We start from the raw sequence: 15,395 nt of genomic DNA on the forward strand, positions 1-15,395 counted from the left end.
TAAACAAGTTAACAGCTGACTCCCACTTTTGTTCTAAAATGCCTTTCCTCAGTTTCCTGTCTGAAGCTTTCTCCTGGTGTGGTGGAAGTCCATAATACACAAAGCAGTTCGATAAGTCTGTTACCAAATGTAGGTGTAAAAATACAAACTACAAGAAATTAATTGCATTTAACGAAAACTTGCTGAGAGCTAAGTCAATTGTCCTGTCCCTCCCAGAGTCATAAACCTTACCAGAGGCTATCACTTTGTACAGAGGCAGAGCCTGAAGCTTAAGCACTGCCTATCTGGATTTAATGCCACAAACACTTGGTTTCTTTCGCTTTGAGTCAGTTAAAACTGACTTTAAACATTACACAATTTATCTCGTCATGTTTTCATTATATTCCTCCCAGAGGCAAACTTGCCCTCAGATGACACAAATTTTAACTACTGCTTACTAAATATGGTGAGGGCATCATCTTAGTGAGTCATACTGGCTTCCCTCAGTCAGGATACAATAAACACCAAACCAGACACACCAGAAGATGGGAGCTCCGAGATCTCTCCACTGCTACCTAAGATGATCATCAACAACTTAAAATGGGTATGTCCAGCAATGGATGTGAGACTTGAATTTTTGAAGTTATAAATACTTTCACAGATACTCCTTCATGTCGCAAAACAAATTAACATTATTAGCGTTATTATTAACACCAAAACCACACCTAATGCTTTTAATATACCATTAGGAATTGTAGAATCCACAGCAATAAATTATTCAGTGACGTTCCAAAACCATAAATACTTATATATGCTGAACCATGGGTAAACATACTGATTTAAAAATAAACATAAGACAATAGAGAGCCATAAACACCTGAGTGCTCCATATAAATACCTGGACAGTTAATGTATAGAACACATAAAAAGAAGGATGTGAATTTTCTAATGCAATGAACAAACCTCTAATTTATCAACTTTGCCACAGATGTGGTTCATTTCTGTCGCCTTGTCTTTAAGGAGCAGAATGGTCTCGTCCAGGATCTCTGATGCATCACTTCTAATCTGCATGAAAAAAAAGTATCTCACATGAGGATGAATCGTGAAGATAAACACTACATTTTTTTTTCACTTCGCTGTTTTTTCACATGAATATTTCAAAAAACACCTATTCAGAAAAGTTATCACAAGGGCCCTTTTGCACTATGTTATAAAGTACAGATTGGAAAAAAACCCAAATTTACTTTCTCAAGTAATCCATGACACAATAAAAAAACTGATAGTAGATGACAGGACTCCCACATCAAAACTGTAACCAGATCCTTCCCTCTTCTCCCCAAATTTCCACACTACTACTCCCACAAGATCATCTACTTTCTTTTATGAAATACTGTAGACATGAGGGGTAATGATGGATTTAAAATGAAAACTGCCTTTAAACTGCCTTTGATTTTATTAGGATTTTGCTACCTAATACAACCAAGCTTGTTTCTGATATCTGTACGAGAGCCCAAACCTTATCTGAAATCCTGCTAAGTAAGTGTTGTGTTATCAAGAATTACCCAATTTCCTATACAAACAACTTCCAGTGCTATGTTAGGTGGCAGTCACACACGCCTCCAAGGAGAGCACTATAGCTAATGGAACGTACAAGCCAAAAACCATGGATAAGACAAGAACTAGGAAGAGCTCTCTGAAGGGAAAGATAAAAGCAAAACCAGGAAAACCTCCAGTAAAACACCCAAATAGGCATCCTAATTTGTAAAACAGAGCAGCAACCCACTGACGAGAAAAAAGAGAGGCACTTTTATACAAGCTTTCTCAACTACAATGGAGGTCTTGGTTCATTTCTGGAGTAAAGCTGTCCTGCCTACAATTTTAATAGGCTTAAAAAATACCTAGGAATGAGGATCCCTTCAAAAGAGAAGTCCCAAACACTGAGCTAGAGGATATTCCTCCTTCAATGTCATAGGGAGGAGTAAAGATCTTTCAGCTAGAACAGGGAGAACCTGGAGTTGGGCTAATGCTGCAGGGAATTTTCTGGGCATTTTGAGATTTAATCCAGAATCTCAAATCAAGCATAAATGCCTGCTATAAAATCATTTAACCCATGGACCATGCTTTATAAACACTAATAGGTACTTAGATGTTTTACTAATGATCATATGACTCATTTGTCTTTTCTTAAGAAGTTGTGTTTTTAAAAGCTGAGTATAGACAAAGCTATATACGTATAAAATGACTCATAGTAAGGTTTTATGGTATTTTTATTACCAGAATGAGTATATGCAGATCAAATGCTTTTATAGTGCTCTAAGTGTTCTGTAATAGGAGATCAAACAGATGTATCAAATAGTGGTAGCTTGCTACTGTAAACAAACCAACAGTATGTCCTGTATTACCAATCTCAGCACTACATCCACCAAATATATATATATATACACACACACATATCCACGGACACCTCCCCCAGCAGTGGCATAACTGTATACACAGAGTATACACAACAGACACACTCTGTTATCTTTACAGTATGTACTTTATATCCAATAGAAAGCAAGCACAGACACTCAAGCAGGATCCCTGTGAATGGATTCAGACTTATATTTCCTAATGTTAAATAAAAATACAGAACGAATATCTAATGAAGGAGCCAAAGCAGATCAATTTGACGTTTGTTTTGTCAAATTATTTTGGGTCAATGGTAGACAAGAAAACCCCTCCTCTATCATAAAGCACTTGCGAAAAACAGGTTGGTGATCTGTCTGAGGTGAGATTCACACTCAGGTAAACTACAACAGATTAAAATTTGAGCCTGGACTTTCCAAAGATAAGGTAACAAACTTATTTGCTAATGTTGGTCTCGGAAAGGACGAGGGGAAAAGCCACTCTTACAGCTAAATGCTAGATAACTACTGTAAATATAAGCACAGTTTGGGACACAGCCAGAAAGAGGGAGATGTTGTACAGACCCAGTACAGAAACTACCAACAAAACAAGGTCGGAGCAGACACGGAACAAATCTAAACCATCTTACTTTGAGGGTAAAAGCAAACAACCAATACAAGACACAAGAGAGCTGATTTTCCAGCAAGCAGCCTGTGGTGAAAAGAAATGATATGCAAATATGATTCAAGAAGAGTCACTCTGCAGCAGCCTGCAGAACCACAGCGACAGAGGAGTTCAAGAGGAGTCAGCACATGACAAAGGGAAATGATTCTCTTGGTACAGCAGCCTCTCACGAGCCACAGAAAGCAGGACTGGTCTGAAACCCCACATTATAAAACCAGATTTATTTCCCCTTGTGCAATGTATTTTACTTTATCTTACTGAAGATTTAGCAGAGTGCTCAGCACAAGCACCAGAGCACAGCAGACCATGGGAAAAAACCATGTATTCCTCTTACTAGGTTTTACTACGCTAATTGAAGGAGGAGGTAAGGAAGGGAGGTTTGATTCAGCTTTGTTTTCTAACAATTCAAGTCAGCAAGACTAAGCTCAAGGAGGCAGCAAACCAGCAGCTCCAAAGTCAGTCAGGAGACAGCACAACCAGAGTACAAATGATGAATTGGAACACAAACCAGGAATGGCACCCTGCATGCAGGGCAGTGAGACCTGATCCTCGCAAACACTGCAGTTCAAGCTGTACCAGTTAAACAACCACAGACTGTTGTTATTTTGTATTTTATAAGAGCTATTATTTTTTCAGGAAAATAACAAAAAGCAGCTGGAGCTACAAGTCAAAGATATTGTGCAATTTCTAGTTGTGACAGGGACTTTTTAGAAAGGATCTCTCTATATTCTATTTCGGTCTTTGATCCCATGTTAACACAGAACAACATAAAAGGATCACGAGTAAAACTAATCACTGTAAACCAACAGCTCAGTGGTGAGAAAAGGGAAAACTGAGGTTGGTATGTTCCTGAGAAGTTAGCAAACCTTAGCCACAGCGAACCAAATAAAATAACCTCTTCCTCTCTTTTCCCCAGTGATGAAACCAGGTTTCACACCTAGGACCTCAGGGAAGACGTTCCCAAACTGTAAGTCCATGAGACAAAGATAAGCAGCTAGCAGCTGGTCTGTGGAACTGTAATAAAGCAAGATTTATAAACACATAATTTATGGGGGCAAGTTCTGCAAGAAAGTTCAGTGGGTTGAGAACCACTAGCCTGTGGTTTTATAAACTGGTGAGTATGCTGGAGGATCAACATACATATTTAAAAAAAACAAACCAAACCAAAACAAAACAAAAAACACCACACAACAAAACATAAGCAGAGATTTTGTATCTAGCTACACATCCTCTTCCGTGGATTAGGAGCCAAAGAAATGGAAGTAGAGAATTTCCACATGTAACTAAACCAGCTGTGCCTCTCTGAATAACTATCATTTTCAATTGTGCTCTCAGATATACAAGAAGCACAAACAATCGTATCTAAAAAGGTAAACAACAGTGACCCATGGAAACAATGAGAACAGCATATACAAGAGTCTGGTTATGACAATTAAATTTTTTTTGCTTTTGTGTCACTGGTTAAAATCATAGCTCAGTTAAAAATCACAATTTGATAATTATACTTGAGAGGCTCTGAAGCCACTTAAAAAGATATTAATTTACTTTGTTGAAGTCAGTGCCCTAAGGAAGACATCACAAAAAGTTAAATAACTGGCACTAAAATTCTTCTAGTACAATCTTTTCACTGCAAGATGCTTCTTCCGTGGCAAGTGTGAGGCATGCTGGACTGTATTTAAATTGTCACTGTAACTTACCTACTGTACAAGTGTCCATTTTAAGTGCTGTGCCATGCTGTGCCTAGCCAGGTGCAACAGTACGACACTGGAAATAGCATTTTGTCTTCCTAGCACTGAGGATCCAGGTTTTTCCTCATTGCGGTATTCAAATGTATGCATCGAGTACTTGTAAGTGAAAAGCAGCAGCACACCCAAAGGAGAAAAGCCAAATCCCCCTATGCGAATACTTTACTGAATGCTGGACTGAAAAAAAGCAAGATTCCCCTTGCCTTTTGTTGGCATAGACAAAAGACCAAATTATTGCTAGGCACAGAAGCTGGAATCAGTTCAAATACTACATTATATTTATGAGATTCCCAGATACCACTTGATGTGCTGCTGAAAGGAACCTTACATTGTAGGTACCGGATAGAAAGGCACAGCATCAGCACGCTGACTGCAATGCTTTGATGTTCCCAGATAAGGTCAATAATCTGCATACTAGGGAATTATTCACAGCCTGCAGGTTGTGGAAAAATGTTTTCAGGGGCAATGCAAAGATAGCGTATTGAAACTAGGTTAGTGGTTTTTGTATAGAAAAGGTTGGCAAGAAAAGGGATCTCCCAGGAGCTTTAAAAGCTCACTGGATCCATCTGGACAAGCCAACCATCTTTCCCTATACTGGAGACAAAAATGTAAGGTGTGTGCCTGATTGATGAGAAAAAGCGTAAGGTACACAAAAAATCTTAGCGTAAGCTCCCAAACAGAAGAATTCAGTGAATGAACTTACTAGTAAGTCAGACAGAATGCCATCAGCAGTGAAGAGCTATTGATTCAAACCACTTGCTTTGAGCAGGTGATGCCATATCACTGACACAATCATCATCACCTTTCAGGAATGAACTCAAAGGATTTTTTGGCCCAAGAAACCAATCTCTTGCATTCTACATTTTGCACTGACTAAATGTGCCATAGTAGAGAATCTAAAGCTGACAAGCAAAAGCCAAGGTGGATCAAAAAAAATAGACTGCATTCTCTGAGGTTCCCATGCTCCTTTACAGCTATTTTTGTCAAAAACTGAATGGAAAAACAACTGCTTAAACAGCCACTAATACTGAACCATTCTCACAAGGCAGCTATTTCTCCTTTTAAGTCCCCCACCAACCATGTGAGACTTTGATGAACCAAGCTTTTGTTTCTTTCCACTCTATGTCACTTCCTTCTGGAAGCAATGATATCTCCTTTCCATAAGCAAGACATGCCAATGACAAAACCAGACACCTCTGACAGAAATCAAAAAAAAGGATTAATAACTGGCTATACTGCTGACTGATTTGCCTAGAACAAGGATGGTGGCCTCGCTTCTCTTGAGAGGAACTCGCATCCAAGATGCAAGAAAGAACTGTCCCATAACCAAATAATAATAATCATTAGTTAGCTGATATTTTGAATAAACTGTGTCAAACATGTCAATTTGAGTTCTCAATGGGTTCTTGCAGACCACACCACACTGCTTGCGGTCTGCCTATGACTTAAGAGTTCCATCCTTGAGAGTAAGCAGAGCATTTCTCCAAACAACACTGGGATACATGAACAGAAAAGTGGAAACATGCTTAGGGGGCAACAGAATCATAGAATTGTCTAGGTTGGAAGGGACCTTTCAGATCATTGAGTCCAACCATCAACAATACTGGCATTTGCTCTGTGAACAGAAGACCATGTGCAGAAAAGGCCAGGTCACCAATGTCTTTCGCTTGCAATGAAGCTGGTAAGAAAAAAGCTTTTCAACTGCCTAAGAAACACTGGCTGCGTAAGTTTCTGATCTGCTTCACTTTATTCTGTCCCTCTCCATTTCTCTATGCAATTCCTAAGAACCATCCAACAAAACAGCTCATAGGCAAAAGTCCCCCAGGAGATGTTGGCTGGTCACTTCTTGCCATTAGAAGTGCACGTTCAATACAATTAGCAACCATTGTAGTTGCCAATGACACACGCATTATACAAGATGACTGAAGACAGAAGAAAAATGTTGTGGTTAGTGCTAACAGAAGGTGGGGTGGTCTGTGCATCAGCGATTGTAAGTCCCTCTAGGTAAAGTTGGTCCATGCTATGGGAACCAGCGCTCTATGGAACACTTGTGAAGGGTTAAAATGCAGTACCAGTTCCTCTACCTAATTTTACATTTTTTTTAGCCTAAGGAAGGAAAGAAAAAGTTGGCTGCAAAAATCACCTTCATTATTTTTACATGAGCAGCATAACCCACACAGCCTTCAGACAGCACCGCTTCGCACGGCGAGGCCTGGGGGAAGCTGAGCGGTAACGCACACCTCTGGCTCTAAACGGTTTATCCCAAACAATTAGGCACTGACAATGGCCAAGATAATTGGCGCATTATGAACGTTGCAGAGCGCATCAGTGGGAACCCCATCGTTAATTAGTACTCCCCACTCACTTATTCTACCCATTATCAACTTCTCTCTTATAGCCTCTTAGCGGACACAACCAGCTTGTGGTGTTTGTCCATCACTGGTGGCCTCAGTTTGTAGCTGGTGAATGTCACTGTGGTGCCACTGTCTCAAAGGGATCCGGAGGAGCCTTCAGGGAAGGTTTCATAACGCAAATAAAGGTAACGGGAAGGACGTGGAAAAACACGGATTATTTGATTATTCTGCTGAGATCTACCTCCGGCGTTCCGCCGCCGAGCGAGCTGGGAGGGCAGGACGCCGCCTGACGGGAGGTGGAGGGCCGGGGGGACACGGAGAGGACAAGGGGGGGGACCTGGGCCTCTCCCGCCCCGCGCGCGCCCTCGCGCCCCCTGGCGGGCGCGGCGCCCCGCTGCGCGCGCAGCGCCACCGCCCTCCCCGCCAAGATGGCCGCCCCCCCCCCGCCACGCCTTCCCCCGACCCCACACAGGCCCGGCCGCCTTCCCGCCATCGGGGCTCGCGCCGCCTCCGCCGTCCCGCAGGGCTCCTCCGGCCGCTTCAGCAGCTCCCCCGTCGCCTCTCCAGCAAATGTCACCTAACGGGGAGAAAAAACAGTCACAGAGGCCAGGCCCGGGTGCGCTCCCCCGCGCTCATTATAGCGAGGAATGTAAAATTTATCAGTTGTGGGAGGCCTTGTGGCCCCCGCGCCGGGAGGTGCCCCCACGGCCGTGAAGGGCCTCCCCAGCATCGGCCTCCACAGGGATCCCGCCGCCCAGGTCTCACAGGGAGATTCCTGCCCGCGGGCTGCTAACCCCGTCACAGAAACGTGTATTTCAGCAGAAGTTCCCCACCGGCTCAGGTTTTGAAGCGTAAAAGTTTATTCTAACGCTTGCACTGGGGTGTAACAACAAAGCGGGATTTATAGAAGTTGAAGTTATAGCCCACATTATTCACTGACAGAAAAATGGTTAAACCCCACCAAACCCCAACCCATTAGCAAATACCTAAAAGAAAAAAAAAAAAAAAACAACCAACCAACCCACCCCAAACCACCCTGACGGTTAAGAAGCAGAGAGATCGCTATGAAAGAGAACCAAGAGCCGCCCAGAAGGGCAGTTTTGGGCAGCTACTGAAGTTTTTTTTCCCATTTCAGGAAGAAGCCCGTACCCAGAACACCAGAAAAACTCAAGGGCTGCAGGAGTGCCTGCCTGGAGCCAAGAGCCCCGCATGCCACCTCCGCGAGGGACAAGAGCGGACAGACTCGCACTCCCAACTGAAGTTTAGAATTAAAGACTGTTGTTCACAAAATCTCAGTAAAAAATTACAACTGCAAGGAGAACAAACCACCTACTATTCTGAGCGTATTTTTAAAAACAAATGGAATAATCAGAGTTCAGATACAGGAAATTGAAATCAGCAAAATTAAATGGCCACCCCAAATCCTGCATTTGCACTGTAATTTAAATAATTTTTAAAATCCTGAATCTATTCTCCTATTCTAATCACATCTCAATCTCCAAAATGAAAATAATTAACCTGATGAAAACTATCTTTTTTTTTTTTTTTAAATAAAGCCAAGCAAAGGGAAGTTGTCCCATTCATTGGGGCTACTTTGCTAAAATGGTCATCATAAAAGCAGAACAAGAGCAAGGTTTCTTTAGCAGACCTCTTTATCATTTTTCATTTATCATAATCTTGTTCGTAAATAAAGTTTGTTATCCTTTCACCTGGCAATAAAATTAAGGAGACATGAGTCACCTCTGAAATTCAAACTCTAGTTATCAATCCAACAGTCGGGCTAACTCCAGGATTTTTTTTTGCCATTCTTAAAAGTGCCCAAGCACTTCCCAAAACAGGTACAATCACTCTTGTCTGGAACAATATGGCAAAAGGGGGCTGCTATCACGGAAGGGCATTAGATAGAAGACAGGGTGCTGGAAGAGAAAGAATAGGAAAGAAGACTCTGTCAGAAAGGGGTAGAACGGAAAATACTAGACTCAATTTAGACTGAAGCAAATGTTAGGAGCAGCATACACGTAAGTTCACCCCAAAGGCTGCGCTTCATGTGGACTGAAGATGATCACTGGCATGCCACTCCTCTTTTACTTCATAAAACCCGTTCCACATAAATGGAGCAAGCGTCGTTCTCTGCAGAGCCCGGGTCAACTTGTCAGCTCAAATGAGGTGGTGTTATGCCTCTGGAGACCTCTTTGCAGCCAACTCCTGCAACAGAACAGATTTGAGGGAATGATTTCAGGTACGGAGGTATTCCTGGAGGTAGCTTCTGCACCAACGCTGAAGACGGTAATAGGAAAGGCAAAATCCTTTTGCCAACCAACCAGAGAGGAGGAGCAATAGAGAAACAGAAGTTACTAGTGGGGCAACAAAGTACAACACATCACTCTAGGAAGGGTGTTCTGAAAAGGCATCCAAGTCATCCAGGGAGCAATGAACCCAGGAGACCAAACCCACCATATCAAGTGAGCACGCTATTCTAGGTCTGCAAGCGTGCAAGCTGGGGAAGGACTCAACTCCTACTCACTTCCAGGACAGTGATTCAAAGACTAGAAAGGAAAAATTATGCTATCACAAAGAGGAAGGGAAGAACAACAAAAAAAATCTTAAGCACACAGAAGAAACAGTGTCTGTATTCACAAGGGGAAACATGTGTGTGCATATATAGGATGGTAGAATGCAGGTATGAGCTCAGGCAATGTTCTGAGTAGCAGGAATGTGACCCAACTTGGCCTGAAAGCTCTGCAACTACGTTAGAGCAGCACTGAGCTAAGACTGGTATGTATTGTCTCAGAGAAATTGTTAGCAGCTGGCATCTTCATCAGCTTAATGACCACACCTGTCAGCCAATTAAGGTTATTTCCTAAGACGCTTGTGTCTCACAAACTCTGCATGAAGTCTTCATGGTGGCATAAACTATCACATTGTAATCTCACTTATACAAGATTTAAAACCTAGCCACAAGTTTCACAGCCTCTTTTGTGTACATAGCTGGACAGAAGAAACCTCAAGATACATTAAACTCCACAGGTTCAATGGGAACGATCCATAAATGCTGTAAATCAATGCATGGATTTCAGTGGTGCTAACATGAGTTTACATCCCCTAACAATCTGTTCCACATCTGAGGTAAAGATTTCTGTGTGGAAAAGTTGTTTTCCTTCGGCTGCTCCTTAGCATGCTCAAACAAAGGAACAGAATTTCCATATCTAATTTCTCCTCAGAAAGAAAGAGCACTCTTCCTTCCCACTGCACATAGGTTGTCTGGAAAGATCACTGCTAAACAACAGAAAAATACATTCTTTTCAAATAAGAAAGAGTTCCCAGTGATTTCGCATTACTATAATACATTTAATTTGTGAAAAACCTGTAAACATTGAGTCCGAGAGTCTGATTCCTTGAAGTCGTCATAAGGCAGAGAAACATAACTGCTAGCTTTTCTGTTAAGCGTATTTTACACCAGAGCAGTCTCAGTGGGAGGTGCAAGCATCAGATGGCCTACAGAACAATTCTATCAAACTCCCGACATTTCTTGGCAAGTCTGTGCACAGTCAGCTTCACGGGCCTGAAGCCACTAACGAAGCCACATGTTCAGGACGAGCACAGTTGGCTTAAAAAGACAGGCCCAAACTGATATTGAACTTACAGCTTTGCTTAATGGTAGCAATCATTAAATGCATGGCTGTAAAGCAGGTGTAATTCCACTAATTTGACAGATGATACATTAAAGAACCATCCACTTAAAGAAGCTGCATTAACTGTCCAGGTTACTGTCCTGCTGTGACTAACCTTGCAGATGCTGCAGGCCGGTAGCTGGCTGACATTACTAGCCACCATAATAGCCATCGTGAGCATCTTGCATTCATAATGTTCATAAAGAGTCAAACATTGGAGTAGCATGTGTTAGAGGACAGAAGCAAAGTTTATTGACACCGCTGAGAATAAGTTAATTCAAAACAGATTCACAGTTAATCTTTACTCTAAAAGTGTTACATAGCCTGAAATGTAACAGAAGACAACAATAGAAGGAAACAACAGAAAATAGATACAAACAAACACATAACACTATTTCTTCAAGGCATGCTACTGTAAAAGCACACTAGGCATAAAAAAGCCAAAATACTATGTTTAAAAAGGACTCGACTGCAAAGACTTAGCAGTTCCATGTGAATTGCAAAAGAGAAAAACAGCATTCTAAAGGCCCAATGTATTTAAGACACCCTCAGAAATGGTGAAGAGGGGCCTCTTGCAAATTGCAGTATCAATAGCATATTTACCATCAGCTGTAATTACTTACTAAACAGACCATACAAGCTCCTCCAAGTGATTATAGAACTCACTGTGTATTTATCATTAAGATCTGAAATAAACCCCACTGAACACATTTCAAAGTAATGATGAAAATACAGGGTGACAAGTGTTTCTTAGTTAAGACTAATTTCACAATCACTTTAAAATTATATAAGCTGGCATTGGCAGTAAAAGTAGTCTACCCTTTTCCATCACTCACTTATGCCCCTAAAGCCAACCTTTTGCGTGTGAGAGGACAGACATTCACAGTGGAATGAATCAGGAAGACATACTGAGTTGAAAACTAGCCATTAATTTCTTTGCCATATAATTTTATTTCAGATCAGTTCTTCAAGTCATGGCCCAGCCATGCTAAGGCTAGCACTGACAAAGAAAACAGGTAGCGAGGGGAAGAGACACGTTGGATCTTGTGATAGCAGTGTTAACTTATCATGAAACCTTAGCCAAAGGCACAACAGCACCACTTCCAGATGGCATTTTAATGTTCCCATATATCCACTGTTGATTCTCCTGTTTATTTATGGAAAGAAAAAAAAAATTAAAACCACTACTTCATTTTGTAACTTAGGGAAAAATTATGCAGTCTAGCAAGGTTAGCTTTCCTTTCAGACTTTATTTAGCGTAGTATATACTGTACCCATAGTAATATCCCTTTCTCGGTACCTCCCCTTAAACGTCTTTGTTTTCTCAACAGCAATCTCCTCCTCTTTACTCCAAGCCCAAGATAAGATAAGCTTTTGTAACTCCTCCCGTCTTCTTTCATTTTGCCTCAGCATTATGCTCCCGTTCAACCTTATAACAATTTACCTGCTTTTCCCAAGTATTTTTTTTTTATACCAAATTCACTCCTTGATAAAAAGATTTGGGTCAGGTATTTTATATCATCAGCTCTTCAGGCCCATAAGATATTAATATAGTGTTCTAATATCACACTTCATTAAGGAACACGAAAGAAGAAAATTCAGCACTAAATCTCTTCTACAAAGTTTTCCAAAAAGCCTTCCGCTTTCACTCAAAAAGTTAAGCTGCCTTTGTCAGAGCTTGAAGTGCTCTCCTAGTGTGTCATTAAGATGAAAAGGTAGGCATAAAAAACTTCGAAAATAGCCAAACCAGAAAACCACACAGCTTTTTATAGCATTAGAGACTCCAGCAGGAACATTTCAATATTGCTGAAAATTAACAGGTTCTTCAGTACGATGTCCTCCTATGCCAGCTTCAGAATACTGAAAAAACCCTACAAAGGGAAAGCAATCAGTGTATAAGGGGAAAGAAAAAGGGCAGAATGGCAAGTGTATTTCAATAGTAAAAATAAAGCCCTTCGTGGCTATTTGCAGGATACATTCAAATCAGGCAAATACGTCATCCAGCATATGCTTGAAAGCTTTCACTTAGCAAAATCTTCTACTGGAAGATCTTATTTTGCATTCATCATTGTCATAGTCTCATTTGCTACAACTGCTACACAAAATTAAAAATCATAATGAAAATTAGGAGTTACATGTTAGAGGAAATTGTTATTGCTAATCACAAAATTAAAAAAAAAAAAAAAAAGGAAAACTAAGGCAAGTCTTTGTGAAAAGGAACCGAAAGGCCTCGTTCTGATTTCCACAACACCATGGTATGTGACAGAGCTGAGCTAGCAAGACAGGGCCCACAGGAAGAGACACTTAAGAACATTCCACAAAAGCTATGATTAATCCCCGAGTAGAGAAATACCTAAATTATATCCCTGCTTTGAGCAAGCTACCAATACGTGCAAGAATCAAGAGAGATCAGTATTAAAACAAGTGTTTAATTTCAGCTGAAAATGCCTGAAGGAAACAGAATGACTTGCAAGTAACAAAGAACACAAGTTGTTTCTGTCTTCCTTGTAAGAACTGACAGACTTGGCAGGCTGCTATAAAAATACACAGTCTGCCATACAACATGATACAGGACACTTGTTTTATTAATTGGCAGGGCTTGATTTCTTATTTAACACCAGTATAAGTGGCACTTGATAAAGCCAATAGAATACAGCTGACATGAACTAATACTTCAATGAATACTTATTCCCCACCAAGCGGTTCACTTTGCAATGTCATCTTAATAACCTTGAAAATTCATTTTTGTAATTCTTAATAGCCTCAACAATACTTGTTTCTGGCCCACTACAGATGTGTAGATGACTAATAAAGTAGATCTTAATTCAGAACTAAGACAGAAGCTGTCAGTGGTTTAACCACATGAAAATTACGTGGTTATCATGGACTAAGCATTATATCATCTCCTTGAAAATGCTGAACGGAAAAATAAAACACATCCAAATCTTGGGATCTTTAAGTGGTCTGACTTATTGCAAATCATAGATAACCATATATGGAGAGATAAAATTGATGGGAGCGATGATGTCAGGAGACAGATATAGAAAAAAATATTCTCTGAATAGTAAAACTGAACAAGATTTCCCGCTTTGTTTGTTTTTTTTTTTTTCTTGGAGACAAAAATAAGTCACATCAATGTTCAACTGCGAAAATGAAGGAAGGAGGTGAGGGGAAGCCGTTTTAAAGACTGGTTTAGGATTGTCTTTTATCTTGAGAAGAGAAAAATCTAAATAATCTGCCCAAAGAGAACATTATTCACTTTACATCTCCACCAGGCTCAGGTGGGGTAGGAGCTACCTACAGGTCAGAAAGGGGGATGCTCCCAAGTGCTCTCTATTTCTGTTTTTGTAGCCTTCCTCTCTTCTTTGAGGGTGGGTGGGGGAGTGTCTTAACCTACAAAGTGCATCTTCAAAACCTCCCTCTTTGCCATCAGGGATCTAAAGCGTCCCCTATCCATTACCAGGATGGTGACAGTGCTATGCAAAATCACCACTGTCACCCTCCTGATTGAGCTAAACAGCTAGATTCGGGTAACTAACCGCACCTGAGATCCCCCAGCTAAGCATCATTCCACTTAATCATGGAATGGTTTAGGGATTTAAGTTGGAAGGGACCTTAAAGATTATCTAGTTCCACTCCCCCTGCCATAGGCAGGGACACCTCCCACATCAGTGCTCTGAGCCTGACCTTACCGCCAACGGCAAACTTGGTTTCCACAAGAACAAATAACAGAGTAAATAACAAAAGAACAAATAACAGAGTTCTGTGTTTCCACAGAACAAATAACAGCCACAGCCATAGTCATTTTTTTAAAAAAAAGGAAGCACAGAAACACTTATTCAGCTATTCAGGAGCTCAGCAGTAGCTCAACTTTATCCAACACCGCATCCCAGAGACGGGAGACCCGAAGACTGGGCCCCCCTCAGCCAGAGGGAACGCAGAGACCCCGCTGTCCCCGGAACCGAGACAAGCCTGGGGAGCGGCGCAGGCGGGCGGGAGGGGAGCTCCTGGCACACCCCGCCGAGGGGAAGAGGGGCAGAAGCCCCCGATGCTCCCGACCATGAAGAGCCCGAGGGCTGCCGGCGCATCGGCCGGGGCAAGCGGGCACCCGGCAGCCTCCGTTACCGCCCCCACGGCGTCCGTTCCCGGCCCGGGGGCCGAGCCGCCCCCGGCCCTCAGGGACCCCCCGGCCTGGCGGGGGGCCGGGCCGAGGCCGTCGCCCGCCCCCGCAGCCTCCCCCGCCTCAGCCGTCCCGTCGGGCCGTTACAGCTGGGCGCCGCCGAGCCCGCCCCTCGCTCCCCGGCTGACGGACCGCCCCCGGGCCGGGGCAGCCCCCGCTCGGCGCACCCTCCCCCGCTCCTACCTCCTCCCCGGGCGGCGGGGCCAGGCGCCCGGCCCCGCTCTCCTCACCGCCGCCCCCGCCCGGGGCTGCGGCGGCTCCTCCGGCCGCAGCATCACCTTCAGCTCGCCGCCGGTCCCCGGCTGAGCCGATGGCAGCCGCCGCCGTCGCCGCTCCGCCCCCGGCCGCCGCTCCTCCCCTCGCCCGGGCCCGCCGCCTCCGCGCTCCCCGCCCG

General features: G+C 42.7%; 1 protein-coding gene across 4 annotated transcripts in view; it reads right to left on the minus strand.

Annotated features, from left to right (window-relative positions):
- BCAS4 (breast carcinoma amplified sequence 4) overlaps positions 1 to 15,395 on the minus strand; it is a 44,437-nt gene extending 29,042 nt beyond the window's left edge. For 2 of the 4 annotated variants that reach the window (XM_074605157.1, XM_074605159.1), the window contains exons 1-4: positions 15,185 to 15,395; positions 9,167 to 9,355; positions 7,621 to 7,727; positions 943 to 1,044 (exon numbers count right to left, since the gene is read on the minus strand). In XM_074605157.1, coding sequence (XP_074461258.1) covers positions 943 to 1,044; positions 7,621 to 7,727; positions 9,167 to 9,197 — 240 coding nt within the window. In that variant the 5' untranslated portion in view covers positions 9,198 to 9,355; positions 15,185 to 15,395. Of the gene's footprint in view, positions 1 to 942; positions 1,045 to 7,613; positions 7,728 to 8,890; positions 9,067 to 9,166; positions 9,356 to 15,184 lie in introns of all 4 variants that reach the window. The other 2 variants (XR_012589633.1, XR_012589632.1) reach the window with 2 other exon arrangements.

This window comes from Larus michahellis, chromosome 12 (assembly GCF_964199755.1).
Source record: "Larus michahellis chromosome 12, bLarMic1.1, whole genome shotgun sequence".
Lineage (NCBI taxonomy): Eukaryota > Metazoa > Chordata > Aves > Charadriiformes > Laridae > Larus > Larus michahellis.